We start from the raw sequence: 14,114 nt of genomic DNA on the forward strand, positions 1-14,114 counted from the left end.
CGAGAGATGTTAAGAGTAACAAGAAGGGTTTCTTCAGGTATGTTGGCAACAAGAAGAAAGCCAAGGAAAGTGTGAGCCCCTTAATGAATGAGGGAGGCAACCTAGTGACAGAGGATGTGGAAAAAGCTAATGTACTCAATGCTTTTTTGCCTCTGTCTTCACTAACAAGGTCAGCTCCCAGACTGCTGCGCTGGGCATCACAACATGGGGAATAGATGGCCAGCCCTCTGTGGAGAAAGAGGTGGTTAGGGACTATTTAGAAAAGCTGGACGTGCACAAGTCCATGGGGCCGGATGAGTTGCATCCGAGAGTGCTAAAGGAACTGGCGGCTGTGATTGCAGAGCCATTGGCCATTATCTTTGAAAACTCGTGGTGAACGGGGGAAGTCCCGGATGACTGGAAAAAGGCTAATGTAGTGCCAATCTTTAAAAAAGGGAAGAAGGAGGATCCTGGGAACTACAGGCCAGTCAGCCTCACTTCAGTCCCTGGAAAAATCATGGAGCAGGTCCTCAAAGAATCAATCCTGAAGTACTTACATGAGAGGAAAGTGATCAGGAACAGTCAGCCTGGATTCACCAAGGGAAGGTCATGCTTGACTAATCTAATCGCCTTCTATGATGAGATTACTGGTTCTGTGGATAAAGGGAAAGCAGTGGATGTATTGTTTCTTGACTTTAGCAAAGCTTTTGACACGGTCTCCCACAGTATTCTTGTCAGCAAGTTAAAGAAGTACGGGCTGGATGATGCACTATAAGGTGGGTAGAAAGTTGGCTAGATTGTCGGGCTCAATGGGTAGTGATCAATGGCTCCATGTCTAGTTGGCAGCCGGTGTCAAGTGGAGTGCCCCAGGGGTCGGTCCTGGGGCCGGTTTTGTTCAATATCTTCATAAATGATCTGGAGGATGGTGTGGATTGCACTCTCAGCAAATTTGCGGATGATACTAAACTGGGAGGAGTGGTAGATACGCTGGAGGGCAGGGATAGGATATAGAGGGACCTAGACAAATTGGAGGATTGGGCCAAAAGAAATCTGATGAGGTTCAATAAGGATAAGTGCAGGGTCCTGCACTTAAGATGGAAGAATCCCATGCACTGTTACAGACTCGGGACCAAGTGGCTAGGCAGCAGTTCTGCGGAAAAGGACCTAGGGGTTACAGTGGATGAGAAGCTGGATATGAGGCAGCAGTGTGCCCTTGTTGCCAAGAAGGCCAATGGCATTTTGGGATGTATAAGTAGGGGCATAGCGAGCAGATCGAGGGACATGATCGTCCCCCTGTATTCGACATTGGTGAGGCCTCATCTGGAGTACGGTGTCCAGTTTTGGGCCCCACACTACAAGAAGGATGTGGATAAATTGGAAAGAGTCCAGCGAAGGGCAACAAAAAATGATTAGGGGTCTGGAACACATGACTTATGAGGAGAGGCTGAGGGAACTGGGATTGTTTAGTCTGCAGAAGAGAAGAATGAGGGGGGATTTGATAGCTGCTTTCAACTACCTGAAAGGGGGTTCCAGAGAGGATGGTTCTAGACTATTCTCAGTGGTACCAGATGACAGAACAAGGCGTAATGGTCTCAAGTTGCAGTGGGGGAGGTTTAGGTTGGAATATTAGGAAAAACTTTTTCACTAGGAGGGTGGTGAAACACTGGAATGCGTTGCCTAGGGAGGTGGTGGAATCTCCTTCCTTAGAAGTTTTTAAGGTCAGGCTTGACAAAGCCCTGGCTGGGATGATTTAATTGGGGATTGGTCCTGCTTTTGAGCAGGGGGTTGGACTAGATGACCTCCTGGGGTCCCTTCCAACCCTGATATTCTATGATTCTCTATAGAGCTCAGTTCTACCTGAGCTCTGAGAACAAGAAAAAAAGGTGAAACTAGACTGAGCGCATCATGTGATAATGCCCCCCCCCAAATCAATCACTGAGAGAATTGCTGTCTTCCAACTCTGAACAAGGAACTAGGGAGAAAAAAAGAAAAAAGAAAGCAGTAATACTGCTAAAGCTATTCTGGGACTTCCCCAGCCCTCCCTTCATGTCTAGCTTCCTGCTGTAGGTTAAAGAAAATACATTATCTCACATTTTTGACCTCTTATTTTTCTTTACAAGATGTTTTAAACAAATTAAACAGCAAATTATATATCCAGATGGGTCACTGGGTTCACCACTTGTTAAGGTCTGGTCATCATGTGACCTGGAGTAGGGTCTTGTCCAGTTGTTTCACTTAGATCATCAAATTCCTCAGAATGTAGATTACCGTTCAATAGGTTTAACATTTTAACACAAATATCTCCCTTCACGAAGGCCATGATGTGAGCACTTTGCTACTAGGGTCATGCAGCAACTCAAACAAGCATGGAGATAGAAAACAAGTAGCACTGTCAGCTTTGTACAGAATCACTTGATGAGCCTGAATCTTGTTATACATTAGGCTGTGATCTCCCCTCAACCCTCCCCATCCTTTTTTAAAAATTCTTTTGATAGATCTCCCTTTGAAATATAAAACACCTGCTATCGCTGCAAAGAAAAGGCTTACTTTACAAAAAATGAAACTCTACCTTTACAAGAGTCATCAGTAGGACTGGAGCCTTTCTGAATTTCACTGAGCCTAAGGAGCCTTTCTGATGTTCTTACTTCATTAGTGAATAAGTTCTCAAATTTGCTTTTACCATTCTCAGAATTGGTCTTGCAGACATCACCAAGACCTTTCAAATAAGCCTCACATGATGTTGCTATAACATTCCTTTTCTGTGGCAGTTGTAGTGAACAAAGAATTAGGAGAATTTTCAGAACATAATCAACACCTAAACATCTAAAGCCCTCTCAGAAACTGTTTGGTTGAAACACCTCAAATTTGGGCAAACGTCTGTCCTCTTGTCACAGACAACACATACATTTGAAGTACAAGTGACTTATTTTGAGGATAAAAATCAGACATAAATGGGAATCAAGTCTCAACTTTAACTATGGAGTGGCTATTGCCTCTTCCTAAATCCAAGCACAATGCAATTCTTATTTCTAAAAAAAAAATTTTTTTTTTGGATGAACAGGTGTACACATTTTCTCTGTAGCTCCTTTCTCCTTACTGTTTGGAATGCATCAGATGAAACCCAAAATGTGCTCTAAATCCACAGAAATTCCTTCAGTTCTAGAGCACTAACTGTTCCACGAATATGCATGTTTCAGAATACAAAACTGTACCAACCATATTATTTTAAATTTACTTTTTAGTATATACATTAACACTCAAAAATGTGATGAAACACAAATACACATCATGATGAGATACAGACTGCAAAGTTAAATAAAAAGCAGACTTTTTACAGTTTCCGATGAACATAAACTACAATAAGTGCATAGGCCAAATATTTGCTATTTGAGTAGCACAGCAAAAAAGGAAAAAAAATGAACATTTTAAAATGATACTGCAAGACTATATTCTCAATACAACAACACATGCATCTTGCTGTGTCTTAAATACTCTTTTGGCCCAATAGTAAAACCCCCCCTTTCCCCCCCAAGTTGAACAATGTATTATACCACAGAACCTTTATCCATAGAATGACAAACTAATTATAGGGCAATATTTTTTCTCTAGCTAATAGTTATGTCAAAGGATAGGAATTGTCTCCATTTTAAGAGATTTCAAGTAAATACTTGGGGGTATCCATGTTCTCCTCTTGATGCAGGCACAATTTCCATTAGTTTTAAGGGAATAACATGTGGGCACCAAGAGCAGAATACACTCTCTTGGGCTCTATTCATCCAAAATTCTTGCAGCTGTGAGTACCAGTTATGAGGACAACATGAAATCTACTTTCAAAATTCCAAGCACAAGAGTCTTGGAAGTCAGTTTGTGGCCAAGTGTTCCATTCTTTACCAAATATGGAGGCACAGAATTCCTCCCCCTGTTGATGAGCACATAGGAAATATCGACCTCTTAAGTCAGTGGACTTTGACAGTCGTGCTCTGGATATTGAGTTATCACTAGTAGGAAGGGGAAACTTTACAAGAAATTAAAGCAGTTTTGAGACCATGGTGGCCTTAAGGCAGAAAAAGATTAGACCTTTTCCACTAAAAATACAACATTAAGACAATTTTGGCCAGTTGATAATCTTGAGGAATCCAAGAAAATTAAAATCAAGCCTAGAGATGGATTGCATGTATTTGCAGCTATGAAGAATCAGGTTTGGGCCCTTATGAGCTAGGAGAGCAGTACAGGCATATAATGATTATTAAAGATCAAGTCTTGCCCAACTTGTCTCTCCACAGCCTGAGCTATTCAATAAAACAGGGCTACTGGGTATGACCATGGATTGGATAATTTCAGATAGTGGGCAAGATTCTCAGATACTGTAAATCAGCATAGCTCCACTGAAATATGGTGCTACCATAATTTACATCAAATGGGGATTTGGGCCAGATTATTTAATAGGATCCATATGACATGTGAATTATTATTATTTTTTTTAACTTATTACCTCTAACGAACACATTAGGGTGAAAATAAGGGCACTTAAAATGTAAGATGTGTTTTGAAGCATGTTTCAGCATCAAGTTTTGTGAGCACTGGCACAAGTGGTTGTGTTATGAAAACAAAATGAACAATCCCAAGTAACGTTCCCCTGGAGGAACCTCTTCTATCAAGATTTTGCCTAATTCCTGAACAAATGGTTTAAATTTGTAAACTAGGTTTTGTTTTGTTTTTTAAAAAAAGTTCTTTGTTTTGTATATACTCTTATTTTTGGCCACAAGGGCTAACTGACATATCATGCCTTTAGAATTCTGTGCCCCAGGATACTCAGAATTCAGATGAATGTTCTACTCCCAATGCTATGTCAAGAGCACAGCCATCTTTTCCGAGATCAGATTTCTTAAAGCACCCAACTGTCATCATAGAGTAGGGAGAGAAACTCTTCTTAAGAGGACAGAGCTTTCTTTAAACTAGTGAGCTGCAGAGATCCTTGAAGTCTTAAAAACAGAAGCAAAAAAAGATAAGCAAGACCATAGCACTCCTGAAATTGAGAACTGAATGAAGCTGGTTAATAGAAAACAAGTATTTAGAATTATAGGTGTTTTACCAGCCAATTAGTGTCACCAGCTTGCAATCAGGAACTTTCACAGGGCTTGTCTACACTTGGTATGCTATAGAGGCACAGTTGGGCCACTATAGAGCTTCAGTGTAGACATTACCTATGCTGACAGCAGGGATTTTCCTGTCAGTGTATGTACTCCATCTCCCTGAGAGGTGGTGCCTACGTCAACAAAAGAATTCTTCCCTCGACCTAGTGCTGTCTATGCTGAGGTTAAGTTGGCTTAACTATGCTGCTCAGGGGTGTGGATTTTTCACATCCCTGAATGAAATGGTTAAGATGACTCAATTTTCTAGTGTAGACCAGGCCTTAGCAAGAGAATAAATTAATTTTCATGTGTCACATGGACAAGCAAACAAAGACTGGAGAACCTTTTTCCAATGAAGGGCCTAATTCTGATAGCTCATATGCTGCTGTGAATTAAGAGTAACTCCACTGAAATCAGAGTTATACCAGTGTAAAGTGACATCAGAATTACTGGAAGCCCAAAGTCTCTACTAGGTCTGACTCTTGCACACAAACAAAAGGTTTCTACACCTAGGCTCAATTTCTGATTAGTTTGTCTGATCAGTGGAGACCTAAAAACATGACATCTGCAGAGTGCAACACATTTTGGACAGATAGAGCCTTATATAAATGGAGACAACTTTGACCAAAGAAAAAATAAATACAAATTCACTATTGGTATGAAATATATTGCAACAGTAATTGGGCTTCAATCATCTGCCACACAGTGTCCACAGCTGTATAGTATTTGTATAAAAAGTGTGGTTCTTCATTCAAGTAAACCCTAAAAAAAATGAAATATGGAAGTTGTATTTTTAAACAAAAAACCTTAGAAGCAGCATATCACAATCCTCTCCAATACCATAGAATTTTCTTTAAATTGAAGCATTCTAAAGATGTCTGACCTCAAAATACATCATAATGTCAAGTGGCTTTTTTGTTTTAAACTGGTCCAGCCCAGGTCTGTAACCTGTACAGACATGAAAAACAGGAGGAAATCACAATTATTGTTCAGCGCAAATATTGAGCATGTCAGTTATAAAATGACAAAGCAAATAAAATGTCCCCAAAATTAACAAACACGGGCTACTGACCACTATGGGGCTTAGATGGCTTTACATTAAAAAAAATAAAATAAAATAACCAGAGGTCATCATATACAAAGTTCTTTACATGCTGCATAATTCTGACAGTGCCCTTAATATCTAGGCTTTTTATTTTTTTTTCCACAAGATGCCAAACCACTTACAGTTTAGGTTTAGTTTAAATGCTTTTTATGAAATTAAATTATACCGATAGATGGTATTTTACCCATGAAGAAACTACTGATGCACTCCTTAAGAACAGAAAAGTATGCATATGTAAGTCAGTACAGGAGTTTCTTCTGCAACTTTTTGGAAAACAAATATATTTCAAGAAAAAAAAGCAGCAGCCTGTTTTGTCATTAAAACAAATGTATAGTTTCACAGTTGGAAAAGAAATTAGTTACATTGTTTTACAATTCAATACATATTCCCTAAGTCACTTTTTTCTAATGGCTCTGTAATAAAGTGTAAGGACAAATCCTGGGCTCCTGGCTCTGATCAGACTCCTACTACTATTGGCTTCTATGGGAGTTTTGCTGGAGCAAGATGCTTAGATTCAGTCCAAGCACAAAATCAACTACTTTAGTGTTTGCACAGCTGGTATTCAGAACAAAGGGAACATTTTCAGACCTCTATTCAGGTTAAATGTCAACTGTAAAAAAAACCTATTTAAAAAAATCAAATTCCAAACAGTCTCTAACAAAATCTACAGCTCAGTCACCAATGCATTCATGATCCTTTTTCTGTAGCTGAGATAGTGGGTTTAATTCTCTCACACACACCAGTCTAAGTTAGGAGTAACCCCATTAAAGTCAATGGACTCATATCTGTATAAAACTGGAGAATACCACTTAGTATATTTAGAGTCAACTTTTTTTCTTTAAATATACTCTCTTGTTACTATGAACAACTGTTTCAAGCCCCACACCTCCATCCATTATCTTCCCATGCTTCCATTTTCTTTGTTTAATTCTAAAGTTACCCCAAGCCCTATTATACCTGGGTTGGCTACTCAATTTGCTTTCTTCTAGCATGCACATAAGAACTCTTTTATAGTGTTGGTTGCAGTAACTCTTGAAGATATTGGGCCTGATTCTTCACAGCCCTGCAACAGGTGCACAGTGGGTACAAACACTACCATTCTAATATGGCAGCATTTAACACAAGGTGCAAAATATGGAGAATCAGGCCCGTAAGATCCAATAAGTTTGAGGACCTTTTAATTCGGGTCCTAAAAGGCATCTCTCTACAGGGAAATATGTTGTCTCAATATAAGAGGAATCATAAGGATAATTAATGTAGCACTTAATGTGGCACTTGAGTAACACACATCTCTGTTAGACCATGAATTACAGCACTCAGGGTTTCAGATTTGTATCATTTAACTGAATTTCTTTCTGTAACTAATTCCCAATTTTAAAAACTCTAGAACATTAGAGGGGGTTGACTGTAGACTAATAATAAATACAATAAGGGTAGTTATGTTTAGTAACTACAACTGAGTGAAAACATTCACATCTGAGCAAAGGGACATATGAATTCTGCTGGATTGCTCTAAAATATTCAGTAGAGATAAGACTAGCCATATTTCCCCACTCAAATCTTAGTATTTCTATGTATTTTTCATGAAGTGTTTTACCACATGATTTAGTACCTGTGTGTTCAATAACTAACTGTAGGAATCAAATGACTACAAAATTGTCTTAAAAGACCAAATAAAAGCCTTGGCTTTATAATCCCCAATTCACTGCTATCCATGTCTTCTATAATATAATGATTGCACATTTTTAAAGTATTACAATTTGCTAAATGAATCCAACCACTCAATACTTCATAAATACAGCCTGTACAAAGTACAGTTTATTTATAAAGTTATATTCTAATACCAACTGTCAGCACATTTATATTACATCTGGTATTGCACTTTTTTTGAGTGGCACCGACACATACGTGTCTGTCTGTGTGCATGCATGTGAATAAACCCATCCGCCTCAAACTCCTGGACTTTTGGAATTCACTTTAGATGCTGTAAATCTAACAAGTTTAAAACACTGGAGTAAATATCATCCTCAGAATCCTGGGTTTAGCAAGTTATTGTCAAAAATATTTAAGAGTTTATAAAAAAGTGTTTCAGAGTAGCAAGTTCTGCCTGCAGCTGTGCATAAGGACAATCTAAGAACCTCTGGTAGTCCTGATACTTGCAAAAACTGGTGCCCAACAATTAGATTTTTCTCTCACTTACATTCTCACACAGAGCATACAAGAAAGCCAGAGTGCATGTGCAAGAGCATGCATGCTATAAAATGTTTGTTTGGCAGCTCTATATGCTGTGAGCTTTCCAAAGTGTTTGCTATAAGTAGCTGGTGATCATTTTGAAAATCCAAACTTATTTCTCATGTGTTGGTTATAGGGATTAAGCAGCTGCTTTCAAAGGAGCAGGAAAGAACAGAAAGAGAGAGAAAAGGTGGACCCAGAGGCTGAGAGTTTAACCATACATTCCTTGAACAGCCAGCATATCACTTAGGCCCTGTTGACACTTACCAGTAGATTGGCAATGCTGCGATTGATACAGCGGTGCTGATTTAGTGGGTCTGGTGAAGACCCATGAAGTCGATGGCAGAGCGCTCTCCCATGACTCCTGTATTCCAGCTCCCTGAGAAGAGCAAAGTAAGTCGGCGGGAGGGCATCTCCCATCAACATAGCATGGTGTAGACACCGTGGTAAGTCGACCTAAGCTATGTCAACTTCAGTTATGTTATTCACATAACTAAAGTAGCGTAACATATGTCAATTTACTATGGTATTGTAGACCAGCCCAAAGTAATGTTAAGAATATTGCCTGAGATTCTTTGAAGAAACTTGGGCCAAGTTCACCTGTGGCACAAGTGGGTATATCTCCCACTGATTTCAGTGGTACTTGTATACTCTTTCACCAGGGTTGAATTTGGTCCTATGATTACAACTGAACACCATCAGTGACATGATGGACAATGAGAGTCTTGGACAGAGAGAACTGGGTTGCAAAATTAAATGAGTGAATATGGGACAAATCATGTAAATAAAGAAAATATATTAATAGTTCCTATTATATAAATAGCCTTTATAAAAATAATCTTTCAATAATTTTAATAACTAACCTTTAGCTAGGCTCTGGAAAACATGTGTGAAAAAATCTATAGTGTTCAGATTAGATTAAATCAAATCCCAAAGCGAACACTACAATGTTTTGTTGCACTAAACCCTATCCTGCCCATTCAATTTCTAAGCCAGTCATTTGGGATGGTGGGGACCAGAGTTTCTTCATGAAGCTATAAATCGCATCCCTACAAATACTGTCCAGGAGAATACCATATAGTAGGCTTATTTCCTACTTCTTTCAAAATGGTGCAGATGATGACAGACCCAGAAGTCAAAGGTTCAATTAAAACCAAAATATATTATGCCTATGACTAAATTTAAAGGAACTGTCCCCTCACTTTAATCTTTTAGATCTTTGAGCTGAAATTGAAGGAGTTTTCAACACTATACCTACTATTTAAATAGCCATGAAAACACTAAGTTTTCTTCCTTTTCAACTCTTTGAAACCCTACATAATCTTTAAAGTGATACTAGACCTACTGTAATATGTAATGGACTATTTTTGATGATAGCATGTTTTCCTTTTCCCAAATTATCCAAATTAAAAGCAAACAAAAAAACCCCTGCCAATCTTTCAAGTTTACCTTTTTGGGCTTAAGGCATAATATGAAATTGCACATCACACGAAAGCTTAATTTTGAAGTGTACAGTTTAGTGCTATCTGAAACCCCGGTTTTTTTACATTATTTTTGAAAAATGTCTGAATATTTCATCTCTGCTCTTGCTGTAAATTCTAATGCCATCGTCTGTGGTTTGTGCAATTCCTATGCAACCAGTCTTTGCTGCTGACAAGTATTAACAGTGCAGTGTAGCACCCATAAGTGGGCGATGAGTTTTTTAAATTCTTCACTTTCATTTCAGTTCAAGGCATGTTGCTTTATTGTGTGGAAGATCCAGTCCATTTTCGTTGTCCAGCCACCATGATGAGCATCATTCATCTGCTTCATGAAATATTCTAGAGCTTCTTGTTCACTTTTGTCCAGTGCAAGCGTCTTTCGAATGTACGCAATATCATCAAAAGACTGTAATTCTGGCATTCCTGAGCCAAGCATCATGGAGAAGAGATTTATGAAGAGATTGGCATGCTGCCGAATTGCTAAGTAAGCCTTATAACACATCTCCTGAAACCTTAAAAAGAAAGACAAGAGTTGGTTGGTTCAAGATACTGGATCCACAACTTTCATTTTTTGGAGGTAACAGAAGGAGAGAGGCAGAGCGTGTCTTCACCAGACACGCTATGGTGGTGTGTCTATATCGGTGCAGCTGAGCCAATATAGTGCTGTCGTGTAGATTTTCCCTTAGATTAGGTTCAAGTCATTTTTCAGTGACTAATTGATACCAGGTAAATTGGAGATTCTAATCTTCGCTTCTAAATCCCTATTTTCAGTTCATAAGCTTTCTCAAAAGGTGAATTATTTAGGAACGTTTAAGGAAATTCACTGAGACATTTGAATTATGCAAGTCTAAAAAGAATACGTTTTAAGCATTGAAACAAAATTGCTCATGACCAGTAAAATTAATCAAGGTTAGCTGTAGTTCTAACACTTGAGTAAAATTACATTTTTAATCCAGTAACCCTAAGTGGTTATGTATGTGCCTGATCCAGCAAAGTCAGTAGGAGCAGTGGATCAGCACCTTGAAGGATCAGGCCCACAGGCCTTGAGTGCCGAGAACCATAAAAGATCTATCCTGGGTGGACGATTTGAAAGAGATGTGTCCCCCCACAACTGAATTAATGTAACATTGTATGCCTGCAGTATGTTTCTTTGTTACATTAAGCTCTACAGGTACCTATACAGGGTCTTACAGCACATAGCTTGATTCAAGTCAAAGGCCAGAGTATTAAAGATCATTGGTTCCTTATTACATCTAGGACAGAGATTTTGCTACAAGATATACCCAAAAATATTTAATCAGTTTTTGTATATTTTGATTTATGTGAAATAACTGCTCAATTAAAAAATGGCTTACCTTTCAAATTCCCTTGTTTTGGTACATTCTTGGGCTCCTTTACTAATCACTATTAAGAAATCTTGCGTTAAGACAAATGGCACACGCTCTCGTTTGTAACCAAATTTTTTCTTTTTGTGATCAAGGAAGTGTCCAAAATCAATGTGAAACAGCTTTAAAAAGGAAGAAAATGGTTACATATTTTAAAATTATTCTGCATATTTAAACAGCTTTCATAGTAATATCAGTTCATCTAATTTTTGCTTGGATTTTGTGATCCAAACACCAATATGCCATACAATTAGTGTCTATACATCAGACAAATGGATGATGACATATTACATACGCAAATATTTGTAGAGAGAGACTTTTTGCAAAATAGTATCTTACTTGTCCGTCATCTTTCACCATGATGTTACTATTGTGACGATCACCAATTCCCAATATGAAGGTAGCAACACAATAGCCAGCGCAAGACCGTGTAAACAAATCAATAGCTGCATCATACCTGTTGAAAACAAACACTGGAGGCATTATTCTTCTGAAGTTCTAACACCACAGAAGTGCAGAAATAACATGCATGTAATGAAAGATATGTGTATACTAGCTTATGGAAAACACGCAAATCAAGACTACTTGGATTTTATCATTGAACTGAATCAAAAAGCTAGGTAGAGATTCAGCATTCTTGGAATACAACAATACCTGGAATAAGATAAAAAAATAATAATAAACTCACCGTTAGAGCAACTTTCTTAAAGACACAGAAAAGAAATTTTCACTCTGATAAGCTACTAATGCAAATTCAGATTTAAACCATGTATTTGTGCAAGTGTATATCTTAAATTGCCAATTTTTTGCCAACTGCTGCATTGTCACAATGATATCACACAATGCCTTAACCTCAAGAGGAGAGCTACGGATAGCAAAAATACCAGGCGTGGAGTATCATTGTATGACTTAGTTTCCCACTTCAAGAAGGGGGGCATGAAATATTTCTGTTTTGAGGCCTCCATCAAAAAAACAAAACAGGTGAATTAAGAAGGAGAGTAAGTAAATGAAAAGTAAAAACTCACATTTCTCCTTTGTTTTTGTCCTTGAGCCACTGATGTAATGTGTGGCTATTGAACTGCAATGCGCCCTTTAGACCACCTTTACACTGAATCTGCATAATTGTGTGAGAGCTTCTCACCACCTCAATAAGTCCCACACAATCACCAATAGACAAACAGCCATAAGGCAACATCCTGGAAGAAAAAAAAAAAACATTATAAAGAGCAAGTTTTCAGACAAAGCATTTTAAACAGTACAAAATATGCACATTCTGGTTAGTAACCTTATTCAGATCAATACCATCTATTACTGGATTTACTTCATAGGGTTCTGCTGAAAATACATTTGAAAACCCTACAGCTGTATTATCAGAAGTGTTGAGAAAAAAAGTGTGCAAGAACACTAGAGTTCAATAATGTGCCTGACAATGCGGCCACTGTATCTGGCAATTTATTTCCTAGTTTTATACTGGGAAAAGATTTAAGCTGAAAATTACTAGTGGTTTCCGCAATACCTCTGAATATTATAAATAATCATTAATGGAACTTTCAAAATGTAGGTAGATTTATCAAGATATATTTCTGTACACATCTTCAGACTTTAATACTAAGGGCAGGACAGTCTCCGGACTTTAAGAAAGGGAACATTCAGCACAACCTGAGTGCTACCAGAAACGCATAATACAGAATAAAGCTTAAGTAAAGCCTGCTTTACGAAAACCCCACATGAAATTTTAAAAATACATTTCCAGATCTATTACCTGTCAATATTATAAAATGGTAATGGAAACCCATGTACCGCAATAATGCTAGTCTTACTGATGGCCATTCCCTGGAACTAGACTGAAATAAATTTGCACATAAGGCACAGATCAGTTTATAGACCCCAATATTTTGGATATCTTGAAGCTATAAAAAAAGTTACAGTATAACATACAGAAACATGCTTACAAATCACTTTAAGTATTAAATTTGTTTTTCATGGAAAAGGAAAGGAACCATATGTAGTAATTAGGTTAAACAGAAAACATTAAGAATGGCACTTGAGAATACTTTCTGTTGCTCACCGAAGATCAAGACCCTGATTTTGCCAGATGTTTTCCATAATTCGAATGATCTGAAGTGTCAGCATGTCCTGACGTAAATCTGAAATATTCAAGTACATACAGATGTTGTGGATTTTATAAGATTAGCATGAAAGCTTTTTGTAACATGCCATTTTATTATTTTCCCCCCAATATATTTTAGAGTGGGAGAGTAGGTTGTGTATTTCACTAAAGTTACGTTCTCTAAAATGTATGATCATTATGCAGAAGTCAAAAGCAACCTTTAATGTTTAAGGATTAATGTAAAAGAGTTAAGGTAGTTTCAAGACAGATTAGTAATATACAACTTTAAAATCTGCGTGGATTAATGAGACAGACATCAAACATGGCTTTACAAATGAGAGCAAATATTCTAAAGCATTTTAACATTTGAATAGTATTACAGTTAAATAATGTTATGATAAGCACAGAGTGACCCTACGAAAATATTAGGCAAATCAATTTCAATACTACGGAAAGTACAGTGCATACACGAGTCATGTTCTAAGAGGAAAAAACAGTTCAAAATACTGTTATAAAAGAGAATGAGTGTTTGAAAAAGCATAGCCTAGGAGCACAGCTACAAAAATACTGTGCATGTGTTTGTCTGTTCATTTTTTACATACCCATTTCTTTAGAAACTTAAATTAGCAAAGCCAAACAAGGTATGTGTATTTCTTTAACATGTATTCTATAAATTATTTATAAAAAAAA

The 14,114-nt window shown here is 37.6% G+C and overlaps 1 protein-coding gene and 1 long non-coding RNA gene across 9 annotated transcripts in view; one reads left to right on the forward strand and one right to left on the reverse strand.

The window, feature by feature from the left end:
• Window positions 1-10,979, forward strand: part of LOC140917151 (uncharacterized) — a 31,161-nt gene extending 20,182 nt beyond the window's left edge. Inside the window, exons 1-2 of one of the 2 annotated variants that reach the window (XR_013636324.1) lie at window positions 8,476-8,841; window positions 10,175-10,979. This is a non-coding gene — a long non-coding RNA (uncharacterized LOC140917151). Of the gene's footprint in view, window positions 1-8,475; window positions 8,842-10,174 lie in introns of those variants that run through there. The other variant, XR_012160723.1, reaches the window with a different exon arrangement.
• The window catches only part of PIK3CA (phosphatidylinositol-4,5-bisphosphate 3-kinase catalytic subunit alpha), a 78,963-nt gene continuing 67,346 nt past the window's right edge, over window positions 2,498-14,114 (reverse strand). For 6 of the 7 annotated variants that reach the window (XM_073359312.2, XM_073359313.2, XM_073359314.2 and 3 more), the window contains 5 exons: window positions 13,383-13,461; window positions 12,340-12,510; window positions 11,654-11,771; window positions 11,285-11,436; window positions 2,498-10,441 (listed from right to left, as the gene is read on the reverse strand). In XM_073359312.2, coding sequence (XP_073215413.1) covers window positions 10,171-10,441; window positions 11,285-11,436; window positions 11,654-11,771; window positions 12,340-12,510; window positions 13,383-13,461 — 791 coding nt within the window. In that variant the 3' untranslated portion in view covers window positions 2,498-10,170. The remainder of the gene's footprint in view (window positions 10,442-11,284; window positions 11,437-11,653; window positions 11,772-12,339; window positions 12,511-13,382; window positions 13,462-14,114) is intronic. The other variant, XR_013636323.1, reaches the window with a different exon arrangement.

The sequence above is a fragment of the Lepidochelys kempii genome, chromosome 9, assembly GCF_965140285.1.
Source record: "Lepidochelys kempii isolate rLepKem1 chromosome 9, rLepKem1.hap1, whole genome shotgun sequence".
NCBI lineage: Eukaryota > Metazoa > Chordata > Testudines > Cheloniidae > Lepidochelys > Lepidochelys kempii.